General features: G+C 38.5%; 1 protein-coding gene across 2 annotated transcripts; it reads left to right on the top strand.

The window, feature by feature from the left end:
* The first annotated feature begins 8,542 nt into the window (after positions 1 to 8,542).
* LOC110296006 (vomeronasal type-1 receptor 4-like) lies at positions 8,543 to 12,885 on the top strand. 2 transcript variants are annotated; one of them, XM_021164480.2, is made up of 2 exons: positions 8,543 to 8,669; positions 11,929 to 12,885. In XM_021164480.2, exons 1-2 carry the CDS (start codon positions 8,568 to 8,570, stop codon positions 12,859 to 12,861), a joined length of 1,035 nt encoding a protein of 344 aa, XP_021020139.2. In that variant the 5' UTR covers positions 8,543 to 8,567; the 3' UTR covers positions 12,862 to 12,885. The 2 variants fall into 2 exon arrangements, with proteins under 2 accessions (XP_021020139.2, XP_085689138.1); XM_085833012.1 differs by having other exon boundaries at positions 8,565 to 8,669; positions 11,848 to 12,885.
* Positions 12,886 to 15,712: the final 2,827 nt, after the last annotated feature.

Below are 15,712 nucleotides of genomic sequence, written 5' to 3'. Positions count from 1 at the left end.
CTTAGAAATGCTTTCATTGTGTCCCATAAGTTTGGTTATGTTGTGGCTTCATTTTCATTGAACTCTAAGAAGTCCTTAATTTCTTTCTTTATTCCTTCCTTGACCACTGTATCATTGAGAAGTGTCTTGTTCAGTTTCCACGTGAATGTTGACTTTCTATTATTTATTTTGTTATTGAATATCAGCCTTAGTCCATGGTGATCTGATAGAATGCATGGGACAATTTCAATATTTTTGTAGCAGTTGAGGCCTGTTTTGTGACCTATTATGTGGTCAATTTTGGAGAAGGTACCATGAGGTGCTGTGAAGAAGGTATATCCTTTTGTTTTAGGATAAAATGTTCTGTAGACATCTGTCAGATCATTTTGTTTCATAACTTCTATTAGTTTCACTGTGTCCCTGTTTAATTTCTGTTTCCATGATCTGTCCATTGGTGAAAGTGGTGTGTTTAAGTCTTCCACTGTTATTGTTTGAGGTGCAATGTATGCTTTGAGATTTACTAAAGTTTTTTTAATGAATGTGGCTGCCCTTGTATTTGGAGCATAGATATTCAGAATTGATAGTTCCTCTTGGAGGATTTTACCTTTGATGAGAATGAAGTGTCCCTCCTTGTCTTTTTTGATGACTTTGGGTTGGAAGTCAATCTTCTCAGATATTCAAATGGCTACTCTGGCTTTTTTCTTCATATCATTTGCTTGGAAAATTGTTTTCCAGCCTTTCATTCTGAGGTAGTGTCTATCTTTTTCTCTGAGATGAGTTTCCTGTAAGCAGCAAAATGTTGGGTCTTGTTTGTGTAGCCAGTTTGTTAGTCTATGTCTTTTTATTGGGGAGTTGCGACCATTGATATTAAGAGATGTGGTTTCCCTTCCCCTACCCTGGAACCTGCTTGCTCAAGGGTGGAGTTTCCTGCTCATTCATTCTGCCATGCCCACTGCTGGACCCTGTCACTTTGCTGCTTGGAGGCACACACGTGTTCGTCCTGCTACTGGACCCCGAGTTACTTGGCGGGAAATCGGGTTCCCTCCCCCTTCCTTTATAACTGAATGTTGGAATTAGTAAAGGGGGGCCTTGAACATGAAATCGTCTTGGCCTCGTTCTTTCTCCCACCCCATCTAGCTTCCTCTCTTTTCAGATCGAACTGCCATCCTCAGTTGAACTTTTCGCGTTGCGGACTGCGGGTCGGGCCGCAACAGTTTGGTGCCCGAACAGGGACCTGAAGAATGGCAGAGGGATGCTAAGAGAAATGGCTGCTGTGTGGAGCTCCACAGAAAAGGATCTTCATATCAGGCATCGAAGCAATGGACAGGTACACATGCTAGCGCTAGCTTAAAATTTCAGTTTTGTAAAGTGTTGCTGAGGATGCGGTAGGATACGAATTAAGTTTAAATCAGTGCTAACCCAACGCTGGTTCTGATTGGGTCAGCAGCGTGTTAATCGGAACTAGATAAGGTAACAGGTGGTGTGCCGCAGCTTTTTAGAAAGCTGCTTAGGTGGAAGAAGGAAGGGTTTAAAGTTATGAATCAGGCAGATTGCCCCAGTTTAAAAAAGAGAAAAAGAAAAAAAATGCATCACGAGGCAGGAAAATGTCCCAAAAAGCAGAGAGAAATTTCAGGAGTGCCATACTTTGTTCTCTCTGGGCTTTATAGCAAGAGTACTGTGTCCCCTTTTGTGTCTTGTTTAATGTCTGGTGTACCAATCTGTTCTCGTGTTCAATTCATGTATGTTTGTGTCCAGTCTGTATGAATGAATGTTCTATGTTTTATGTTGAATAATAAAGATGGTATAAAAAAAAAACTTTATCTGCAAAGCTGAGAGCTGCCACGTGTTTCAGCCAGAAACAAGACACGTGGCAAGAGGGACCCTGCTGGAAAAACTATTCATTTTAGGAAAAAGCAGCGAGTGCACAGCCTCTTAGTTTCGGAGTAAAAAGTCTGATAAATGGTTCATGATTAATGTGTTTGACAATGGTAAAGTGCTTTTTTATTGTATGATTGTAGCTACAAAAATTAATATTCTCTGATTGGTCTAAAATCAACTGCTTCATTTGGTTCTTTTTTATTGAAAATGTGCTCTACATGTTTTCACATTCAGCTCATAAGTTGTTGGTTAAGATTAATAATTGTTACATTGCTACAGATGGTTAATGTTAAATTTGATAACTCAAGTTTAGAGTCCTTCCGACATGTGGCCTAAGGCAGCCCAAGAGGCTGGGTCTCTAAAGATATTTCTAGTTTAGATAATGATTAATGTGATTCCTATCCTAAATAGTAAAATTTAAGATAAGATTTAAAGCAATGCCTCTTTATTAAAGCGTTAAAGCTTGCTTTAATAGGTATTCATAGGTATTAATTGACATCCAAACTTCATAATATGATAGTAATGCTTCTAATATTGATTTTAAAGGTGATAAATTGTTTTAAACTTAAGTTTTGCTTTCCCAAGTTGTAGGTATTATCCTAACCTTGCACAAAAAACTTAAAAATTATGGTTAAAACTGCCATTGTTCCATTGACTGCAGCTTGCAGTTTGATTACAAATTTAAGATTGATGCTCAGATTAAAAAGTATTTTATGTTTGAGTCAATGCAGGGCTCTGGGCAGCCCCAGAGGGGCTTGTGGCCTTTCTTTTGTTTTGCAAACAATGCCTAAAAAAGTTTTTCCCTGTGTTCAAGAAAATTTCTTTTTAAAAGTGTTGCAGATCTATTCAGATGATTAATAATGCTTAAATTCAAAGATTTTTACTTCTAGTAAACTGGTAATCACTAGAAAATTTTGCCTCTAGGTATGGCTAATATAGCTTTACATTATGTAAGAAAAATTTTTATTGTCTCTGCTTCTATACAAGAAGCCAAAAGTTTTAATCTTTCAGTATATATTGTTTCCTAAGTGGAAAGTATTTTATTAACTAATGCTTCTCAAGGGAAGTTTACCTTAAATCCTTGCTCTCACCCAAAAAATTCAGAGACAGTATCCTTTTATTACTTAGTGTTTTAGTTTACTACAAAAGGTTTTACAAAAAATAAAGAAAGCTTTTATAATTGTTATTAATTGGTAATTAAAAATTAGTTGTGCCCAAGACAATTCTTTGGCCAGAAAAAAACATTATTGTAAAGTCATTTTTCTCATTCTCCCAGCCCAACTAGCTGCTGTGGGGCAGAGTCTTAAGACACACAGTTGCCCCTGTTCCAGCACAAATCTAGTTGTGTGCTGTAGATAGTGTTTTAAAATGCTGAACAATCAAACCTTAATTTGTATATTAATAGTCAATGCCATATCTCTGAGCTCATAATTTGCTGGAAATTGTTCGTCCCTCAGACTTCCAGCTCCTATTTTAGCCACAAATTGTGGTGTTACTAATGACATAATTCTTGCCTAGGCCTTGCTAAATCTGAGGTTGACAAGTCTCCTTTAGGGGCTGCGCAGGACTCAGAACTGCGCATACTGTTTCGTGATCATACGAATACAGTATGGCTACCGCTTGGCGCAGGAGATTACTGCGGGGGAAGGTCCAGCTTGACCATTTCTGAGTTCCCTGTTCGACACACCTGGTTTGAAGGAGGTTGGTATCTGATTCCAGCTAAAAACCAAAAATACCTAAGGCTCTGCCTCCCCTCCCCAAAAGATACCAAGAGCCACAGATGTGGGTCGTGATAGCACCCACGGGAGGAATTGGGTCAATGTCCACCCAAGCCAAGGTTAAAGGCCCACACATCTACGGATGAGAAAATCATTTGATCACCTCAGTTAAGCGTTGCCTATTTAAACTTAATTAATAGGGGGGAGAGAGGTTGGAGACCGTACTGTCGAAAGGGCAAGCCCTTCACTGCCTCCCACCCAAATAAAAAAGCCAATTGGCCTTGTACTAAGGAGCCAGTCTTACTCCTTCTCCCTGTTTCCCCGCCTGTCATCCAACATTTCGGAGGAATATCAACTCAGTGTTATTCTTAATAAAGCATATTTCAAATTTGTTCAGTCAAACTTAGCCAGGGTTCCAATGCCCTACTTAAAATGCAACCAGGAAGTTACCTATTCAGCACTAATTAGCATTATAAAGTCAGAGCCTACAGCTCAGCACTATTCTGTTAGTGGTTTGCTAGGATAATAAGGACAGTCTTAGCCAGATACAGTTTACCATTAGAAAAGATAGGGAATCCCACGGAAACAGGTTTTTTCTTTAGCCCTAAGAACTCAGGCAGAACTATTGAGCATAGATAATTTTTCTGCCTCAGGCCAGCCTTTTCTTTTTTCTTTTTCTTTTTTTTTTTTTGTTAACAAATGGGAGGAGATGTGGTTTCCCTTCCCCCACCCTGGAACCTGCTTGCTCAAGGGTGGAGTTTCCTGCTCATTCGTTCTGCCATGCCCACTGCTGAACCCTATCGCTTTGCTGCTTGGTGGCACAAACGTGTTCGTCCTGCTACTGGACCCCGAGTTACTTGGTGGGAAATCGGGTTCCCTCCCCCTTCCTTTATAACTGAATGTTGGAATTAGTAAAGGGGGCCTTGAACATGAAATCGTCTTGGCCTCGTTCTTTCTCCCGCCCCATCTAGCTTCCTCTCTTTTCAGCTCGAACTGCCATCCTCAGATGAACAGTTCGCGTTGTGGACTGTGGGTCGGGCCGCAACAAAGAGATATTAAGGAAAAGTAATTGTTGGTTCCTGTTATTTTTGTTGTTAAATTTGGCATTCTGTTCTTGTGGCTGTCTTCTTTTAGGTTTGTTGAGGGATTACCTTCTTGTTTTTTCTAGGGTGAGGTTCCCGTCCTTGTATTGTTTTTTTTTTCTGTTATTATCCTTTGAAGGGCTGGATTCGTGGAAAGGTAATGTGTGAATTTGGTTTTGTCGTGGAATACTTTGGTTTCTCCATCTATGGTAATTGAGAGTTTGGCTGGGTATAGTAGCCTTGGCTGGAATTTGTGTTCTCTTAGTGTCTCTATAACATCTGTCCAGGCTCTTCTGGATTTCATAGTCTCTGGTGAAAAATATGGTGTAATTCTGATAGGCCTGCCTTTATATGTTACTTGACCTTTTTCCCTTACTGCTTTTAGTATTCTATCTTTATTTAGAGCATTTGTTGCCCTGATTATTATGTGTCTGGAGGAATTTCTTTTCTGGTCCAGTCTATTTGGAGTTCTGTAGGCTTCTTGTATGTTCATGGGCATCTCTTTCTTTAGATTTGGGAAGTTTTCTTCTATAATTTTGTTGAAGATATTTGCTGGTCCTTTGAGTTGAAAATCTTCATTCTCATCCACTCCTATTATCCGTAGGTTTGGTCTTCTCATTGTGTCCTGGATTTCCTGGATGTTTTGAGTTAGGATATTTTTGCATTTTCCATTTTCCTTGATTGTTGTGCCGATGTTCTCTATGGAATCTTCTGCACCTGAGATTCTCTCTTCCATCTCTTGTATTCTGTTGCTGATGCTCACGTCTATGGTTTCAGATTTCTTTCCTTGGGTTTCTATCTCCAGTGTTGCCTCACTTTGAGTTTTATTTATTGTGTCTACTTCCATTTTTAGGTCTAGTATGGTTTTGTTCATTTCCATCACCTGTTTGGATGTATTTTCCTGTTTTTCTTTGAGGACTTCTACCTGTTTGGTTGTGTTTTCCTGTTTTTCTTTAAGGACTTGTAACTCTTTAGCAGTGTTCTCCTGTATTTCTTTAAGTGAGTTATTAAAGTCCTTCTTGATGTCCTCTACCATCACCATGAGATATGCTTTTAAATCCGGGTCTAGCATTTTGGGTATGTTGGGGTGCCCTGGACTGGGCAAAGTGGGAGTGCTGGATTCTGATGATGGTGAGTGGTCTTGGTTCCTGTTAGTAAGATTCTTACGTTTACCTTTCACCATCTGGTAATCTCTGGAGTTAATTGTTATAGTTGACTCTGTTTAGAGATTGTTCTTCTGTTGATTCTGTTACCGTCTATCAGCAGACCTGGGAGACAGGCTCTCTCCTCTGAGTTTCAGTGGTCAGAGCACTCTCTGCTGGCAAGCTCTCCTCTTACAGGGAAGGTGCACAGATATCTTGTGTTTGAACCTCCTCCTGGCCCAAGAAGAAGGCCCAAAACAGGACCTATCCCAGAAGCTGTTTTGCTTTGGCAGGTCACAGAAGCTGTCAGCTTCTGTGGTGCACACTCTCACCTGTGCAGACTAAGTTCGTAAGTTCGGCTGAGTCCCGGAACCAAGATGGCGCTCGCTGCTCCTAAGGCAGAGGGCTTCTGAGCCAGGCGGACATCTGTCCTCTGGCTGGAAGGATGGCCGAATGTCTGTGGCCCGAAAAGGGTGCTGCCTCAGCGGCTCTGTGGCTCCCGCCTGTCCCAGAAGCTGTCCCCATGGGTGAATCTTAATCACAATCACACGGTGTATTCACACCATGAGAATACTGGAATGTGGTTCCTTTTTATCCCCTTCTCTTCAGTAATCCCTTGTTTAGCTGAAGAAAATTTTCTAGAGTTGCTTGATAGGAATACTGTTCTATATTTGCTACTCTCTGGTCCAACAGTGCATGGTGTAGTTCTTTCAACTATTTCAGTCCTGCTGTAGTCATTCCAACATTCACATCTGAGACCATAATTTATCATGGAAGCAAGACTCTCCATAACACAATAGAATAGCCACTCCAAATATCCCTCACAGAAATTCTATATCCAAGTGGTTTAGAATATTTAGAAGAATGATTTGAATGTTTCTACCAAGAAAAAAAAAACCCCAGGTAATCACTGTCTTAGAAAAAAAAGGAACACTGTCTCAAAAAATGGGGGGAAAGTGGCTAATATCTTTGTACTGTAGATGCTGAATTTTTGAATGAAGGAAACTCAATTGCATGCTCTGTTTATCATTGCAGTGGCTCTGCAATACCTCTACCCAAACTAACTTGATTCTACCACAACTTACATTTGGTGATATTTTATTGTATTAACATTTCCAAAGTGACAAGACTAAATGCATTTTTTATACCTGATATGATACAAATGACTGATCAAAGTAGGAATTCCACTCAAGTAGAATTTTATGATCCTGTGTGTTTGTTAGGCTCACATGGGTGGAGGGTAAATGACCACACACATCGTCATACCTATTAACTGCCATTCATCATGAACGTTAGAAGCTGTCTTATGGAATTCCACTTTCCAAGTCACCTTCTACATCATATAAATTGTACCATCTATCAAGAATACTCTCACCTGTGGGGGCATCAGAATAAAAAATATGTGGAATCAGAGGAGATATTCCAAAAGCCTTCCATACCTTCTTCTAGCAAACAATCTTCACAGCTTTGCTACTTTTCCAGTGGATTCAATACTCTTTACATTGTGCTAATTTTCACTGTGTGTTATGTGATGGAATAAGCTGAGCATTTTTCTCCATCAGCACCTTATTTCAGGCTATGATTTCCAGAACAACTATACCTGTACTTCACTGGAAGATGCTGCGGGATAAGCATACTAGACCCAGAAGAAAAAGCACAATGGCACAGGGCAGAATAACCGAAAGCAGCTTCAGTACAACAGGAAATGAAAACAAACATCGGTAAAAGGAAGCTATGGCCATACCACACTGCATGAGCCAAATATTGTCTGATCCCATAGGTCCTGCATGTTTATGCTTCCATGTCAATGGGAGACACCCAGAACTGTATGATTGTATTAAGTTTCTAGAAATCAATTGAAACTATAATCAGAGAGTACACATAGTCCCCATAACCAGATAAAATATTTGCTATTTATGCTTCAGTTAGTAACTATTTATAATATTTAAAGAATTGGCACATTTTATCTCAAGTAATTACTATGCTCTACCAGGAAAAAAATTTCAAAGATTCTCTGATGTTAATATAACATTGATATAAATAATGTGATCTCTAGATTTTGCCTTTAAACTATGTGTCCCTGAGCTTAGGCCCCAAGTGATTTTTAGGATTAACAAGCTCCTCTTCGTCTGGCCATCAATTAAAAGAGAATTTTAGTTGGTTTAATTCATGTGTTAGCAATAACTATCTTGTGTATATCATGCCACTGGAATATTAGTTGGTTTAATTCATGTGTTAGCAAGAACTATATTGTATGTATCATATCACAAGGAATCCCAAAATGACATACAAAATTTAAAATAATACATAGCAGGCACATAGAGATTATTCCCAGGCATATTTGCCTTATTTCTTTATCTCTTATGAATAAATTGACTGAGGCAAATAGGAAATGCCTAAATTCTTGCACATGTGAAAATACACAGGTGGAAAGAACAATGGGACTTACTCAGCTCCTTTAAATTAAGCATTTCCCAATAACTTCTGAAACACTACATGCTTCTGGGATTCATGTGCAGGCCACAGCCTCACATTTTCTGCAACATTCTCTTAAGGGATCAATCAATAGTTTGCAATTGCATTGTGAAGAATATCACACTTAAGGGTGGCTTTGGAAAAGTTTTACTGCTCCACACAGCTGCCTACTTGCTACACTCACTGGTGAAATGATAATTGCAGTTCTGAAGGGAGATGAGGTCATGCAATCACACAGCCATATACCAGGTACTGTCTTACTCCCTATAGCACATAGCCTGTGCTGAAAAACTATGGAACTGAAATCAGTACCACTTAAAAGATCTAGTGCTGTGTGTTTTACATTGCAGTCTGCAAGCAGAGTTTGTAAGGGCAATTCTGTGTCAAGAATGTGGGTAAGTGACCCTATCAAAAAGGGAGTGGGGAGAGAATCTGAGTGTATATTGATGCTAGCCATGACAGAGAGACACTCCTGAGGCATAAGGTAAGTTAGCAAAGAAACATGAGGTTCTAGACACTCTGAATCGGTGAATTTTAATTTAATATGTTCTATAGTAACAAGACTTACCTGGTAAAGACAACTGTGTTATAGGGTTGTCTCGCAATCAAATCAACTAAAAGGATTTAAATGCTGCTGTAAATAAGAGAAATGAGCAGAATAGAAGAGGGTGAATATGGTCAATAATCTGTATTGTTTTCTGAGCAATAATAATTTACTCATTTTGATGTCTTTATTGTTCACATACACCTGGTAACTGTTAGTAGTGATAGACATATGACAGCATGTGAATGCAGTGAATAGAATACAACATTCACATATTCCAAACACTCCCATTGTATCCTTCTATTATGAAGTAATTGCAGTTTATTGTTTTAAATTATACAAAAGAAACAGGTAATAAAATCAAAGTACACCTGGAAAAATAATATATTAATAATTTGTTAGTGTTATTAATTATATATTCTTAATATAATACATTAATACATTTAATTAACACTATATGAATCAGAAAATATATACACACTGGTGTTGGAAGTGTCCCTTATAATTTTGTTCTTTTTTTTTTTTACTTAGATATTTTCTTTGTTTACATTTTAAATGTTATCCCCTTTCCTAGTTTCCTCTCTGAAAATCCCCTATCTCCTCCCCTCTCCCAATGCTCCCCAACCCACCCACTCCCACCTCCTGGCCTTGGCATTCCCAATACTGGGGCATATATCCTTTACAAGACCAAGGGCCTCTCCTCCCCTTGATGACCAACTAGGCCATTCATTCTCTGCTACATATGCAACTAGAGCCATTAGTCCCTCCGCATTTTTTTTGGATTGGTGGTTTAGCCCCAGGGAGCTCTGGGGGTACTGATTACTTCATATTGTTGGTCCTTCCATAGGGCTGCAAACCCCTTCAGCTCCTTGGATACTTTCTATAGCTCCTTCATTGGGGACCCTGTGCTTCATACAATGGATGACTGTGTGTGCATCCACTTCTACATTTGCCAGGCACTGGCAGAGCCTCTCAGGAGACAGCTTTATCAGGCTCCTGTCAGCAAAATCTTATTGGTATCTGCCATAGTGTCTGGGTTTGGTGGTTGTTTATGGGATGGATCCCCAGAAGGTGCAGTCTCTGGATGATCATTCCTTCAGTCTCTTCTCTGAACTTTGTCTCTGTAACTCTTTTCGTGGGGATTTTGTTCTCCCTTTTAAGAAGGTTCGAAGTATCCACACTTTGGTCTTCCTTCTTCTTGAGTTTCATGTGTTTTGCTGGTGTGATTGCAAGCTGGTACAACCACTCTGGAAATCTGTTTGGTGGTTCCTCAGAAAGTTGGACATAGTCCTACCGGAAGATCCAGCAATACCTCTCCTGGGCATATACCCAGAAGATGATGCAACTTGTAATAAGGACACATGCTCCACTATGTTCATAGCAGCCTTATTTATAATAGCCAGAAGCTGGAAAGAACTCAGATGTCTTAACAACAAAGGAGTGAATACAGAAAATGTGGTACATTTCCACAATGGAGTACTATGCAGCTATTTAAAACAATGAATTTATGAAAGTCTTAGACAAATGGATGGATCTGGACTATATCATCCTGAGTGAGGTAGCCCAATCACAAAAGAACATACATGATATGCACTCACTGATAAGTGGAAATTAGCCCAGAAACTCAGAATACCTAAGATAATTTTATTCTTTGAATAGGAACTAGCATTAATTTATAAGATTATTGAAATTACTCTTAGAAATGACTGCCAACATGTTAATAAAAACATGCTTTTTCCTAATTTTGGGTAAAACAAAATAAATGGAGACAATATTTGTATCTCTTTTGCAAATATAGATTCTGTTGGGTTCCTTAAATAATTTTTCTCTGTATATAGAAAAGGGCAGTGAACTAAATGCTGTCTGCCTGATGCCAGCTGTTAGATAGTGTTTAGTTTTCTAAATAATGATATCAATTGGAGCAATTAAACTTCCCTGGTGTAATAATTTAATATTAAGAAGTGTGAATATGTGTAAGCCTAGATATATAGAATACTTTTGACATCACAAAATCTCATCTGTGAACTAGAAGTGATCTTAAAGCAACATTCTAATTCACATTTACACCATACTCAACTTAGACAAATAAACTTTATTTTTTCTACAAAACAGTGTTTCATGCACATCTTATAAATTCAAATTTTCCCCAGTATTACATCAAAAGACAGTATATGTTTAGCTTCTTCTGGTGTTCATCAGGAGTTAGACATGTAATCTGAGCCTGATAACAAATTGTTTCTATTGCACTGTATCTTAAAATGTATTGGTGTTTATTTGTTCACATCGAATACATGTCATTGTTTTTAACAATTTAGTGAAATACTGAACTGTGTTCATCACATGGAGCCAGGAAAGATTGTCTGAAACCACACAGGTATTATATGTCCTCAAGTTTGGACATAATTCATGAAAGGTCAAATTATATCACATAGTGTTTGTTAGTTGATGGAAGTATTCACTCACAGTGTATATTGACCGGCTAAATAGAACTCCACAGTCATGTGTGCACATGTAGCAACAGAGAATGCAACTCAGCAACACTGTAGAATGAGCAGCTATGTAACTACAAAGAAAATTGCACTGTAGTGTGTAAAGAAGCCAGAAAACAGCACTCAGGGGATTGAGCTGTATCTTTCCATACTTCTCTATTGCCATTCAGCAAGGTTCATGCCCTTGCTTTACCTACAGTCAGAGCTTGAATTAACCCCTCTCTGCCACATGCAGTTTTATTTTTAAGATACTGACAGGTAGGTAAGTTGACTGGACCCACAGAATAAGGCAAGGATAGTTGCCATGGGGAAAAGGAAGGGGTTGTAGGGGAGGGATAGAGATAGAGAGAAAGGGTTGATCAACAAAGGAAAAGGAAGAAAGGAGCTTTAATAAATTCACTTTTATGATCTGGTCACAGATGGAAGTGTGCAAGTGTTATCAAATCTGCTGTCACTAAGGTAGCTAATTCTGCATGCTTTAAGATTCATAAAAACATCTGAAAAACTTTCAATTATACACATAATCACTGTTTTTACTAGAGTTATTCTGAGCAGAAAATTTGGAATTTTGTTGGGACAGAAATGCTGTCAGTGCCTCATCTTCCCCTCCATGATTCTCAGGTTCAGTCATCAGGAAATGATGGGATGACAGCCAGGAATATGGCCCTAGGTATCATCTTCTTATCCCAAACTGCACTTGGACTTCTGGGAAATTCTTCTGTCTTCTTCAATTACTTATTGCTTTATTTTTCGAGGTACAAGCTGAACTCCACAGACTGGATGTTGAATTATTTGGTTGTAGCCAACTTCTTAACTCTGCTGTGCAAAGGAGTGCCCCAGACCATGGCAGCTTTTGGGCTTAAAGATTTCCTAAGTGATTTTGGGTGCAATCTCCTCTTTTACATTCACAAAATGGGCAGGGGTACATGTATTTGCAGCAGCAGTTTGATGAGTGCCTTCCAGGCCATCACAATCAGCAACAGGAACTTCATGTGGGAAGAGTTTAAAACCAAATCATCCAAGTTCAGTGGCTTCTTTCTGTGTCTTTGTTGCATTCTGAACATCCTCATGAGTACTTATAATCTCTTTTACATGACTGGAAAATTGGGCCACAGAAATATGACAATTATACAAGACTTTGGCTTCTGCTCTGTTTGTCTTGACAAAACTGGACAAATCCTGCATACTATATTCCTTCCTCTCCCTGATGTTGTGTATCTGGGACTCTTGGTCTGGGCCAGCATATCTACAGTTCTCATCTTGCACAGGCACAAGCAGAGACTGGAGCACATTCCCAGAAACAAACATTCTTCACAATCATCCACAGAGTCCAGGGTTATAAAAACCATCCTTCTTCAATTGAGTACATTTATGTTATTTTATATAATTTCCTGCCTCTTTCAACTGTTTCTGTCTTTCTTGCATAACCCAAGCTGGTTACTCATAAACATATCCATTGTCATTTCTGGATGTTTCCCAGCTGTTAGTCCCTTTCTGCTCATGAACCAGTACTCCATAGCATCTAGCCACTGTGTTCCTTGCATGAGAAATTGACAAAACCTGATATGATTAGAAACATATAAATTCAATGCTTCTGGATGGTTATTGACTAATTCCTTATACCACAGAATCGTATGCACATGGTGGACAGTCATCACACATAACATTGGTGATTGTGCATAAACTTTTGTGTTATAGGATGTGTATGTATCTGTTTCTAGGCAAGTGCAAAAAAATTGCCAACTCAGATTGTGTTAACCATACATCAAGCAATGTATTTGTCATGTAGTTTGTGACATATGCAAACTTCAAAGGCTAAATATAAACACACAAATGTAAATTTTAGATTTCTGAAAAAAACTTACTGTCACCATGATGAACTGACTCTGAACATCAAGTATATCCATTTTTTAAAATATATTTTTGGTAATTACTTTGATAGATCAAATTTAGTTTTCCTTGCTCTGTGTCTATGCTTCTGTCTGTATTTGGATTTCTTCCAATAAATACAGTGTCTATGGTCTCTGATACTCTGAGTGTGCTGGGATGTAATCCCTACCATTTATTATGACTTTGATGTGCAACGGTGGGTTTGTACTATTTATATAAGGGAGAATATTATCCTGCAATTCACTGGACCAAAGCTCCTTCTTATAATCTGAAAAACAAACACAAACAATCTTTCCCAAACAATTAAAAAACACTTGAATATAAGTGATATTTCTCTAATGAGTCAGTTGATTCCTGTTTTACATTTCTCAGGGCTCAGCAGAGGTCTGTCCTTATTTATTGCCTACAGGAACATCCTGTGGAATCCAGGTTGTAGGGACAAACACTGTGATAATTCAGATACTTCTTACTAACAAGTAGACTTCTTTAGCTGCCTAATGGCTGTGAGTGTGTTTTCATGAGCTCAGAGCAAATTTTAGTATATTTGCATGGAGAGGGAAGCCTCAGGAAAAAAAATTTTTTAAAAAGCCAAACACACAATACAAAACAAAAAACAAGAAAATAATGTCATGACTGACCACATTAGGGGCAGAATTTGTCTCTTCCTTTTCCTGTCTAGGCTTGGCAGGATACTGTAGATGGTGCATGTTTCTAATTTAGCAAAATATCCTTTTACCTGTGTGCCCAGGTAAAACACCATTTGACATAATTGTGGTGGCACACGCCTTTAATCCCAGCACTCGGGAGGCAGAGGCAGGCGGTTTTCTGAGTTCAAGGCCAGCCTGGTCTACAGAGTGAGTTCCAGGACAGCCAGGGCTATACAGAGAAACCCTGTCTTGAAAACAAAACAAAAACAAAAAACAAAAAACAAAACAAAAAAAAACCTGACTTTCCAAAGAAACCAGAAAACACTTCACTTAAATTTAGCCAGGAGGGGTCTTACTGAAAGTCACCACTCCCTTAATCTGTTTATCTGCTTGAGAATAGGATCCAGCTCCATTTCTCTTCTTGTTGCCTCTTTATTACTTGAACCATACATTTTATATTTTTTCTATCCCAGGTAGCCCCTTTTCTGTTTCAGGAAAAATAAAAAGAACAGCAAGTTCCCACACTACAGTGAGCTAATCTCTGCCCTGGTGTTGCTCTCCACTGCCTCTGTCTCTGTCTTAGCCCTAGCAGTGACAATTCACAGTCTTCTGAGCTCTAGTTCACCTGCCTCAGGACCACGTGACTCTTCTCAACCATTTATCCCCAGCTGCTACTTGTCACAAGTTCCCTTAGTCCAGTAAATCCAAATTCTAGAAGCTTATAATTAACCAGTCAGATTTATATAACAATAAATTCTCAATTCACAAGATGCCCACACAATAATTTCAGAGTCAATTGATAATGATACAAGCTGCCCACCTAGATTAGACAAGTTACCCCAATTATTCTATCCCTATATATTATAGATACCTGTGACTATTTAAAGTCACATTGAATCTGAATCATCCTGTTCGTCCTCCATGTTGCTTCCTTTTACCATGTCTCCTCAATCTCTGGTTCTGCAACTCTTAGCTCCTCCTCCCTTTTCCCTGTCTAATCACAGGCTTCCTGTTGTATTAATACTTAAATTAATTGGACATGGAAAATTCTGCTATGCTTTTCATTTAAACTCTCTCCATGGAAACAAAAATTAAATCCTTAGAATTGTAGGTTAGCCACAGAGACATTGCTCCATTGTGCGCGCGCGCATGCACACACACATACACACACACACACGCCTAACTTCAACATTTGAGGTATAATATGTAATTTTTTTCCTTTCTGAGATTGTGTACCTCCATTAATGATATGGAATCTATGTTCATCCATTTTCCTGCACATTTTGTGATTTCATTTTTCCCTGGAGCTGAAGAACATTACATTTTTGTACGTTTATTCTATTTTTGTTATCTACTCATCTGATGACAGACCAGTAGGTTCATTCCACTTATATAAATCTTTGCCATAACTGCTTAATCATTCTGAAAACTGGAGACAGATCTCCATGAAGTGTCAAGAAAATGAGGTAGTATGGAAAAACTCAAATTAAATAGAATAATCAGATTATAATGCATTAATTGTACAGAAAAATCTCCACTTCAGAAAATACCAAGTCTGTTAAATCCATGTTCCTTTGCATATTAAATTATTTATTTAATAATGCAAATTAATGTTCTGCACACAGTCAGGTGGTTGGGGTATATAAGTAATGTCCTTCATTTTGAAATGAAGTTTAGATAACAGTCCTCACTAACATATTCCTGAATCATGATTTTTATTCCATGTAGTGTAACATTGGTGTAGATTTAATCAGGGCCTATAAGATGGACACTTGCTTTTAATTGATTGTAAATGTTTATAATCACCCCAAGGATGCTTTCAAATGTTTGATAACTGTAATAGTCTCAACATTCTCGCTCAACATTCT

Source organism: Mus caroli, unplaced genomic scaffold, assembly GCF_978045245.1.
Source record: "Mus caroli unplaced genomic scaffold, Mus_caroli_1 scaffold_18, whole genome shotgun sequence".
Lineage (NCBI taxonomy): Eukaryota > Metazoa > Chordata > Mammalia > Rodentia > Muridae > Mus > Mus caroli.
Note: the sequence above shows the minus strand (reverse complement) of the source record. Positions and strands in the feature narration are given on the sequence as shown.

Bases quoted from the DNA above. Each gene is read 5' to 3' on its own strand.
- LOC110296006 (XM_085833012.1), top strand. From the start codon at position 8,568: ATGGAACTGAAATCAGTACCACTTAAAAGATCTAGTGCTGTGTGTTTT. The intron at 8,670-11,847 runs GTAAGTGACCCT...TGTTTTTACTAG, and splicing joins ATTCTGTGTCAAGAATGTGG to AGTTATTCTGAGCAGAAAAT.